At 50.3% G+C, this 10,348-nt stretch overlaps 1 protein-coding gene across 1 annotated transcript in view; it reads left to right on the forward strand.

The window, feature by feature from the left end:
* The first annotated feature begins 293 nt into the window (after window positions 1-293).
* LOC144095387 (uncharacterized) overlaps window positions 294-10,348 on the forward strand; it is a 12,588-nt gene continuing 2,533 nt past the window's right edge. Inside the window, exons 1-2 of the mRNA XM_077629144.1 lie at window positions 294-722; window positions 5,881-6,168. Coding sequence (XP_077485270.1) covers window positions 390-722; window positions 5,881-6,168 — 621 coding nt within the window. The 5' untranslated portion in view covers window positions 294-389. The remainder of the gene's footprint in view (window positions 723-5,880; window positions 6,169-10,348) is intronic.

The raw sequence follows: 10,348 nt of genomic DNA on the forward strand, positions 1-10,348 counted from the left end.
ACAGACAGAAGGGTCCCCCTCTCCCTGAAGCCGTGCCATTGTACCTGGACGCCGCTGCGCGGGATGCGCGCCTCCGTCCAGAGCTTCGGTTTTCGGATCGGAAACGCTCCCGCCGCCCTCGCACGCAAGGCATGGCGCAGTAAAAAGAAAAAAAATCGCGATTGCCAGCACTGTGCTAGCACGAATGTTTCCTCCTCTCCATTGCAATCTCTCGTGAGAGCGAATGAGAACGAGGAGGCCGAAACAGTCCTCTCTCCGCAACTTCGACTCGACTACCTCCGCGCGCTCACAACCAGAACGCGCGAGGCGGGCCCGAAGAACCGACCCCAAGTGCTCATCTACCACTTTCACTGACTGCCATCCACACGTTCGGAAAGTCGCACGGAGACATGGCCACTGCTCGCTACCTGTCCGGCTTCGGCAGCATCGTCGACTGGCGGCCTCTGCAGTTCGTCGAGCACCTGCCGGACATCCGCATCTGCGGCCTGTGCGGCGTGGTGGCGCGCATGACCATGCTGCTTCCCTGCTCGCACATCCTCTGCCAGACGTGCTACAGGCTGGTCCTGGACACCAACCTGTCCTGCCCCGTGGACAAACGCAAGGTGGGCGAGGACGAGGTGCAGACGCTGGAGCTCAAGGGGGACCAGCTGGACGACCGCCGGGTGCTGTGCCTCAACGCGCAGCGCGGCTGCACCTTCATGGGGAAACTCGTCGACTTTAAGGTAGCGTCCCCCGGTCCTATGCCGCCAAACCGCTAGAGCGCCAAGTGGAGATATTGCGGGCGCGCAGTTTATACATGGTATGTGTGCTAACAGCAACAAAACCTCTCAATGCTTAGGATATGCTGCGTAAATAGCTAAACAGATTGTTAGGTATATAATTAGTCGCATCCGCTTTGTATCGGTTGCTTTTGAAAAATTAGCTGCGGTTTAACTACAACGGTTGGTCACCCAATGAACGTTGCGCCTATTGCTGCAGTGTCGCGTGTCGGCCGCAACGCTGTCGGTGCTAAGGCATGCAGCCCACATCTCTCTCTCGCCACCACCACGTATCTCAAAGTGGGATTGAGGGGTCCACTGACCCGGGGAGCCAGTTATGCACCCTTACATTCCAAAAACTATTGGAGTCTGGAACGTTGTCAACGCCAACGGCAATCAACACAATGAACGCCGACGGCGTATAGACAGTTTACAACGAGCAGTTCGCTCTGTCCACGATAGGTGGCACCACGAGGACGTGCGCAACTTCTTGCCTTCGGAGCCGTCGTTAGCAGCATTGGCGCGCAGTGCGAAACGCTGCTGCAGAGATTGTGTATGAGCGTCAAGTGACTCTTAAACAACCCGGCTGTGATACGGATATCCCACGTATCGTTGAATTAATATCTAGAACTAATATCCCTGTGGTCTACGTGTAAGAAAATATACGCGCTTTTCACGTATGAGACACTTCGCGACACAACAGCTGACGTTTTTCGAGGAGCTGTCTTGCGAGTTCATGCTGCTTTCAGGGAGAACAGAATTAATGTGTTGTTCCACGAAAAAATAAACGTATTACAAACGCCACACGCCAGTTTAGTTCAGCGCCAGCAGTAGCTTTGGGAATGTCAGAACGAGCGTCAGCTTTCTCACCTTCGAGAAACACTGATGAAATACGTCGAATAATCGGTGCATTTTTAGACCTCTTCAGTAAGTGCTTCCTGGGCGCCGGCAGAGTGCATACTAAACTGCCGTCCGTACTTCCATGGCGCTAGCACTGTGCAAGAGGCAATGGAGTTTTTGGAAACGTCCCCAGAGGAGGCGTTTCGATAATTCTCTCGCCCGATAAAAAAAGTAACAGAAATACGCTAACGCACGGGACAGCGGTGAAATTTATCATGACAGGACTTTGTATATATTTGAGCTTATTCCGGCGGCTTACATCTGCGGGTGCTCGAACTCTGGAGCAGTTTTCAGTTTTACTTAGCAAGGGAGCACAGTCGAACGTCTCCAAACTTCTGAAGGAGCCCTTGAAAAGCACCATATCCTTCCTTTTTAACCCGTAATGTTAACAGAGGATTAAGTAAATATCTGGCTAATCGGCCGGCGATCACACGCACGTTCACTTGTAAGTCGCGTGCACAGTGCTGAGCTGTGAACACACATTCCGGATCCATTGGGCAAAAATATCGAGCACCTAAAAAGAAATAGAGTTCAAATCTGGGCAGTTGGTACATGTTCAGGAAAAAAAGAGTAGAAAAAGAAACGGAACACAGCGAAGAGACGAGGCACACACGTGTGTGTGCCTCGTCTTTTCGCTGTGTTCTGTCTTGTGACTTTTTTTTTTCCTGTTCTAAAAAGCAAGGTTTCAGGCATTGTCCCGCTTTAAATCTGCAGGTCGACAAGTTACGCGGTCCACAATTACCGTTAGACGATCAATTGACTGAAGAAATGCGAACGCGCCGGTAGTTGACCGCCGTTTGTTGACACGCTCGAGCCAACGATTCGAGCCGATGCGGGCAGTCTGGTTTAGGAGTAAGTGAGCCGCTGGAAGTACACATGTTCTAGTACCAGCACGTTCTAAGCGTTTCCACGAAGTTCTTGCGCCATCCGACAGCTCGTTATCCACAGCGGGAGCTGGAGAAGCGTCTTGCAGCCGGGCACCAGCGCGCCGGCAGCCGTCGAAGCGGGAAGGCCCGAAGGCCAGCCATGTCGGAATGGTCACGTGACCTAATATGGCGGCGCCCGTGCTCCCGCGTTGCGGTTTCGGCGGCGACGGCGGCGACTGAGTGAAGTGATAGCTGTCACGTGGTTTCTCCTCGGTTCAATCTCAAACGCGCGCAAATGGCGAAGAAGCTACGGTGGGGAGCAGTAAAGCTTTCGCTTTAAAAGTAATCCAGTGCATTTTAAGACGAGGACAAGTTCCTTCAAGTTCTGAGCAGTTCTTCTTGTGTCCCCGTCTTAAAATGTTGCGCTCGATTACTTAAAAAAAAAACGATGCATAACCAACTAGCACCGCGAGGTGTTTTGTTACGCGAAGCTTTGTATCGGAGGGGTTACTGTTGTTACAAAGCTATTATTGTTAGCGTGCTAAATTCATTCGGATTAACTGAGCTAACGCCTAGCGCGCACCGGTATCGCCAATGCCTGATATCCATTTCGTAGGGCCGTGGTGTCAGCACTACGTCAGCCCTTCCCATTAAAGGGACATTAAAAGGTGAGCGTCGCGTGATAGCAAGTATTGTTGTTCCAGAGCTTTTCCAACGCAACGCTTTCCCATTGGCATCATGTTCAAGCCAGGCGCCGAGCTCATCGATCGAGGGCAAGCACGCCTCGCTGCCCAGCGCCGCGCGACAACTCGCCCAGACTTGTCAAAGCTTCACCGGGCCATTGCCGACGACGGACGTATGGATGGATGGATAGATGAGGCTGTACCTTTTAAATCGGGAGATGGCTTAAGTCACCTAGCCGTGACTCGTAACATTTCACTCTGGTCTTGATTTTAGCCACCAGTCAGATAACCTTCGCTTAGTATCTCAACCCGTTTCACCGCCTCTGGTGAGTCACCCTCCTGGCGGAGGGGCTGATGCAACCATAGTCAACTGTCGAGGGTATAAGATGGAGAGAGGGAGGTCGGAGAGGAGAGAGCGAGACGCAGCTGACCGCGGCCTCTGACACCCGGGTTATCCTAGGGTATTCTTCCTCCGTGGTATTAGCCACGGTGGTCTCCGCGCTCCTCCCTGTGGAGAGGGGTGTCCGCGTTCGTAATGCATGCGGCGGGGGCGCTGCACGCAGTCGCGCGGTCGGCTACCCCGCCGCCGTCGCGCTGCTTCAATGTGCGATGCTGCACAAGGTCGCGGTTCCCGATTTCGCGGGCTTGCTCTTTTGCTTATCGTGATAGGAACGTTTTAGAATTGTTTTCTCAACCTGCTTTGCCCTCGATAATAAAACAGACGTAGAATGCACATGTTCGTAGACGTGCTAACACCACCGATTTCAGCACGCCGTCTACTCTTAGGGTATACGTGTAGGGCATACTTACAAGCCAATTAAATCTAAACGAGAAACATATTGATTGTTGTTGACAGCGATTAGACGCGTTGACATGCGTCTCTGCATCGCCTCCTGCGTGTGCCTAAGCGCTGTCAACCTCAATGGATCAGCACCAACTAGCCAGAGAGCTTGTCCTATTCGAGAAACAGACGCTTTGCAAAATTAAAACCACACCTGACGACCCGAGAGGCGAGCAATGCGCCTTAAAATAGACGCAAAACATCAATCGGCGCGTGTGAGTGGCGGCAGAAACGGGGCGGTTTGACAAGAGGGAGGGAAGAGGGGTAGAAATCTGTCCCCAGGTAGAAATGAAATGGGGGGGGGGAGAGAGATGGGGAGGTGTTGGCTCATGGCGGTGGGCCTTTAAAAAAACTGCTGCAAAAGGGGATAAAAGGATAGACAGATGACAATCGGAAAAGGAAGGGAATGAAGCAAAAAGGAACACAAGGACAAAATAAGCATATAGTTGAGAAAAGAGAAAAATAACTAATGCAGAACTACAAAGCACACAAATACATAAAAAAAAAGCACTGCAACCATGGGAAAAGTGAGGAAGGAAAATTCTATATACTGGACTTGGGTTTGAAGAGGCTAATTTTCAAATGGAACACCCAGCAAAAGAACTCGCTTTCCTTCAGTTTAAGCTTCCAGGATGGGCCTGGTTAAGCGGCCCTTGTATGTGTGAATACACCTTGCCTAAACCGCATTTAGGCGCCAAATTACTTCGCAGTGATGTCTTACATTGGGGCTGTTTTGTTTTTTAAGCGCAAGCTTCGCTACGCTAGGTAAAGCCGATTTCGCCGTGCGTTGCCGGTTGACCTTCAAGTAAGCCAGAGGTCAAGTGTTGCTATAGGCCTTACCATATGTGGTCCACCATGGAGTCGCACCACTTGATCTTTGACCTTGATATTTTCTCTTTCGATTAGTCGGTAGAGGGCGGTAGAATGAGCTGCAGCGTTCATTGGGTGACCAACCTCTGGCGATGAACCACCACCTGCCGGGGCGGCAGGGTGGGCGCGCTGCCTATCCAGCGTGCGGAACGCACTCGGCATTAGAGACGCCAAGCCGCGTCTACTTGCCCGGTACACCACAGCCTTCGCTTTCTAACCAGCTCCAGCAGTAGTTATTCCACAGATAATTTTTTCGCCTGCTCTCAATGCCGTTGAATAGTGCACCTGCCATTTTTCCAAGTATTTGATTTACCTTGCAGCCGAAAGGAATTCGCCGTTGAAACAGCACTGTGTATTCGACTCATATGTTTCGAGTGCTGTGGATTCATAAGAACCAACAGTTTTGGATAGATCGTCAAGACGATTTCTCGCTCCAAAAACCTGGCGGCTTATATGTATCGCAATTTTATGAGCTTATGAGACAGACCGTCCACTTGCAGCTGCGCATGTTAAATTCCTACTTCCGGCTCTTTCTGAATTCGTAGCCTCCGCGAATATAAGGGACTCCTACAACAGCTAACTTCTTGCTCTATAATCGGTCCACATGGTATTTCGAGTTTTTTGTGTTTTTTTGATGGTACCAGGTCAATGAAATTGCATAGCCAGGCCTGGGGTGCAGCCAGAACCGACGACACACTCCCTAACCAGAGGAGGATTTGGCCACCCTGGTGTAGTATTTCTTCACAACCTTCTAGGGACAAACCACTTAACCCACTGCCTGGCTTTATTTATAAGATGATATAGATATTCTCGCATTTGTCTTTTCTCTCCATTCATACCCCTTCTTATGTGCGGTGCAGCAAACTGGGAGTGTGCCTGGTCAATCTCCCTAGCTTACTTCCTTCTCTTTATTAACACAACACTCGCGCGGCAACTGACTGCATGACGACCGTGTAACGCAGGAGCACATTGAGAAGGACTGCAAGTACCACGAGGTGTTCTGCCCCAAATGCGGGATGAGCGTGTCACAATCGAAGATCCTGGAGCACTGCCTGAGCTCGTGCGTCGAAGGCACCATTGTGACCACGCCGAATGAGAGCGGATCGGTGCTGGAAGACCTGCGGAGGATCAAGCAGAACGTGGAAGACGGGATGGCTGGAATAACGCGCAAAAAGTCAGTTGTTCAGGATAAGGTCAACGGCCTCGTTGAGTGCCTCGACAGTTTCACCATGCACATGAAGAGTCTTCAAGTAAGTAACAAAAATTGCGGGTGGCCTAGCTCTGTTAGGCCAGGATATACATAGCGAAAGCGCGGAGTCTTCTTCATCGGAAGAGTGCATTCACTAGATGCGCCTTTATTCACGGGTAAAGCTTGAGCCGTCGTGGCTGAGTGGTAGCGTCTCCGCCTCAAACGCCTAAGGGCCTGGTTCGATTCCGAGCCTCAGCACAAGTTTTTTCAGTAAGTGTGCGGCGGGTTTCAGTGGCTCACATAGATGCCGCCCCCGAATACGTTGGTTGGCGGTTGAGCGCGCGCTTTGTTAAGGCGCGTTTATACTCCGGCGTAAAGGGGCGCTCACATTAGCGGGAAAACGCGCAACGCCGGGCGTTTCCCGCGTGCCGCTTCCCGCCCAAGCCGGTTTTTCTCCCGCGGACAGCCTGCTCTCCCGTCCCGCGGAGCGATGGGCTCGGTACCTATTTTTCCCGTGCCGGTGACAGAACAGCCAATGGGCGCCGACCGTGAACCGTGACGTCGGTCCCAGTTCAGTGACCCCGTCGGCGGAGGCGGAGGCTGCGCGCGTCCGGCCGGCCGTCCCCGGCCGGCCGGGGCACTCGGCGGCTGGTTTGCCAGGGCGACGGGAGGGGAGCTAGCAGGGTGCGCCTTCCAGTCTTCTCTAGTGTCACGTGACTATCCCCTTCTCTTTCTGCTCGTTCGGGTCCTCCCTCAGCGCCTCCTCTCTCCACATTCCAAGACAACCGCAGCGTGAAAACGCGCGCAGTGTGAGCGTCATTCTGAGGAGCTGCGAGGCAGCGTCGACGTTGACGCTGTGCCGGCGCGGGAAGCTTCCCGCTAGTGTGAGCGCGCCTTAACGCGCGAGCTTCAGGGAGACGTCACGTCCGCCAAAGCGAGACCCTCTATACTCCAACTGCGCTTGACCGCCGACTTGGAGCACGTCTCTATTTCGCACCGAGTGCGCCAGCCGCCGCCGGCCCGGCCAGAGCGGCTCGACTCCGCGGCGACGCGCGCGTTGTGACGTCATGTGCCTCCTCGGCGCACCGCCACGGCGAAATCGCAAGTTCGCGGCCAGTAAAGCTTTCGCTTTGAAATTTACGACTCGGTTCTGTGGCGCATCTCTGATTCATGTTTAGTTGCTTCTGAGGATTTCCCGCTCCTCTCAGCATTAGAAACTTTTGTCACAGCGTAGACATGTCAGCGTAGTGGTATACCGGTTCAACGGACGCCTCCTGCACTGCAGGTTATGGTATAGGAAGCATATGGAGGAGACATTTACCGGAAAACGGATATACCAAGTGTTTCAGGGAAGATATTGAGTAATTTTCAATAATAATAATTGGTTTCTTGGGGAAAGGAAATGGCGCAGTATCTGTCTCATATATCGTTAGACACCTGAACCGCGTCATAAGGGAAGGAATAAAGGAGGGAGTGAAGGAAGACAGGGGTGCTGTAGTGGAGGGTTACGCAATAATTTCGACCATCTGGGGATCTTTAACGTGCACTGATATCGCACAGCACACGGGCGCCTTAGCGTTTTGCCTCCATAAAAACGCAGCCGCCGCGGTCGGGTTCGAACCCGGGAACTCCGGATCAGTAGCCGAGCGCTATAACCACTGAGCCACCGCGACGGGTGAGTAATTTTCAAAAATACGCTTTTAAGGTAAAAAATAAGGCTTTTTCAGCATTTTATTACCGGCGTTGGCGGACACCACTAAATCTGCGCATCGTTTTACTAGTAAGCTGGTTAACTGATTTTTAATAACTGCGTAATTATTAGAGTTAGGCACCTAATTTCAATTAGAGAATTCTACCAGCTCGTTAATAATAGCCATACCACTTTTTAGAATTTAGAAAACGCATTTACTGTTAGCGCCGTGGCGCGACAAAATTTTGCTTTTATGACTAGTTATATGCACCGGAAAGGTTGCTTTTCCTGCATGTTTTTCGAAAGCGCATGTATTTTGGCACGATGTAGCTAAATATTGTTGAGCTACAGAGTCGAGGATAGCCGCATTCTAGAAATTCTAAAAAGTGATATGGCTATCACTAGCGGCCAGCTACAAATCCGCGACTATAGGCGCCTAGCTCCGATAGTTAATAAATTCATTATGAAAAAATTAGTTAACCAGTTCACTACTTAAAATGATTCACCGGTTTTCTTGTGTTCACCAACACAGGTCACACTATGCCACAAAAGCCGTATTTTTATACCAAAAAGAATATTTTTGAAAATTACTTGTCTTTCCTGGTATGTCTACTCTAGCACGTGTCCGCTATGCTAAAGGTCTCTATTGCTGGCACATGGAAAGAGTTCGGTTACGATCGATGAGGCGCATGCGCTGGTCTCGGTGACCTACACGTAGCGCGGATTTCATGTCTTACGATAATAAGTTGGGAGGAAAGGCGCAGTAACTGTCTCACTCTCGGTGTACACCTCAACAGCGCAGTTATAGAAGAGACGCAGGAGGGAGTCGAAGAATGAAGGTATAGAAACAGCGCCGCAGTGGAGAGTTTTGAATTGATTTTGACCTCCAGCGGTTATGTAACTTCCACTCAGAGTCGCACAGCACACAGCTGTTTTTTTTCCATTACACCTCTATGGCGAGAGGCAATTAGGCGAGTTGGTGACGATATCCCATGACCACAGCGCGACAAACGGGACATAGAACAAGGAACCACTCAGGGGCACAACGAAACACTGTGTTGCGTCCCTGAGTGTTTCCTTCTTCTATGTTCCGTTCGTCGCGCTGTGGTCATGGATATTCCACGGCCGCAGTGGTCCCGTGCCCTTGCACTCAGAAGGCGAGCGCCTTCAGCGGTACTCCTCCGCATGGTATCTTAACATGGAAGCGGGCTAATGAAACCAGCCTGAGTGTCCTTGCAGAGCAACTTTGTGCAGCAGCATTCTTCTTCGACACAAATTTACGGTAGCTTTAATCATCGCCGTTTCAAAACACAAAAGCCGCGATTTCCAAATCAACAAGTTCCACTAGAGTGGCCTTTACCAGAACAATGTTAGCATACACTATCCAGAAACTTTCAAAAGCTAACTGACTGCTATGTGAAACAGTAGTGTCTTACCTGCATTATAACTATGCGTAAAAGGATCTCTTTGCTCCAGTATACTTCTTATCATGTCGTTAACAAATAAATTTCTAATTTTTTTATACGTGTTCCCTTAATGCGTGGTCTTTAAGACTTTACCTGTTTGCTCGTACATGACTTGGAATAGATGGTTTGGTTTGGTAGAGGGATGCCGTAGTGAAGGGCTTCGTAAATTTTCATAAGCTGGGGTTCTTTAACGTCGATCAGAATACGAGCATCTAGAATTTCGCCTTCACCAAAATTCGACCACCGCGGCCAGGATCGAACCAGCGTCAGAAGCCGAGCGCCATAACCACTGAGCCATCACGGCGGCTGATTTGGAATAGAAAAAAACAACATATATTATTGCTTATTCTGTTATGTTTTGTCACACTACAATTGTACAAACGTCATAGCGGTTTTTTTTAAGGGCTACGTCACGCTGTATTCAAATGCTGGAATTTCTGAGGATCATAAGCAAACAAACAGCAAACGCGTACGGCCCGTTTCTATCGGAACGGTAACGACTAAGAAAAGGGCTTAAACCAGCGTTCTAACACGCGTCTTATCAACTCAGCTGGCGATGGGAATAATGAAGGCATGAAAAAAGTAAGACGACGACGTCCGACAAACTGCACGTTTACTTCACGCACCGCCCTAAAGCACTGATCCTGCCGTAGCCAGTTGGACCGTGTACCCATTTAGATATTAGTACATCCTCATGTTGACCGCTATCGGCCTTTTCACAATCCTATGCGCTGTTCTTCCGCGGTGGTATGCAGTTCGTTGATGTATGCGTGTTTCGAAGGATATTGCAGCTTCACGTGGCGAATGTAGCTCACGCGATGTTGTAAATTGCAATACTGTTGAAAAAAAAGAAGCAGAAACAACATTTGTGTAACAATAATGCCTTTGGTTCCTTTTTTAAAGCTGTTTTGTTTAGATGTTGGATTAGCAAATGTAGTGTCGGTCAAGCGCTACAATGCCCAGGAGATGATGTTCTTAATTTCTTTTCGAATAGAGTTTGAACTGTAATGTTTGAAAGCTTAGAGCACCAAAAAGTCGCGGGACACAAAAGGTGAATCACACCCAAGCCCGAGTGATTTGCTTCT

This window comes from Amblyomma americanum, chromosome 6 (genome assembly GCF_052857255.1).
Source record: "Amblyomma americanum isolate KBUSLIRL-KWMA chromosome 6, ASM5285725v1, whole genome shotgun sequence".
Taxonomy (NCBI): Eukaryota; Metazoa; Arthropoda; class Arachnida; order Ixodida; family Ixodidae; genus Amblyomma; species Amblyomma americanum.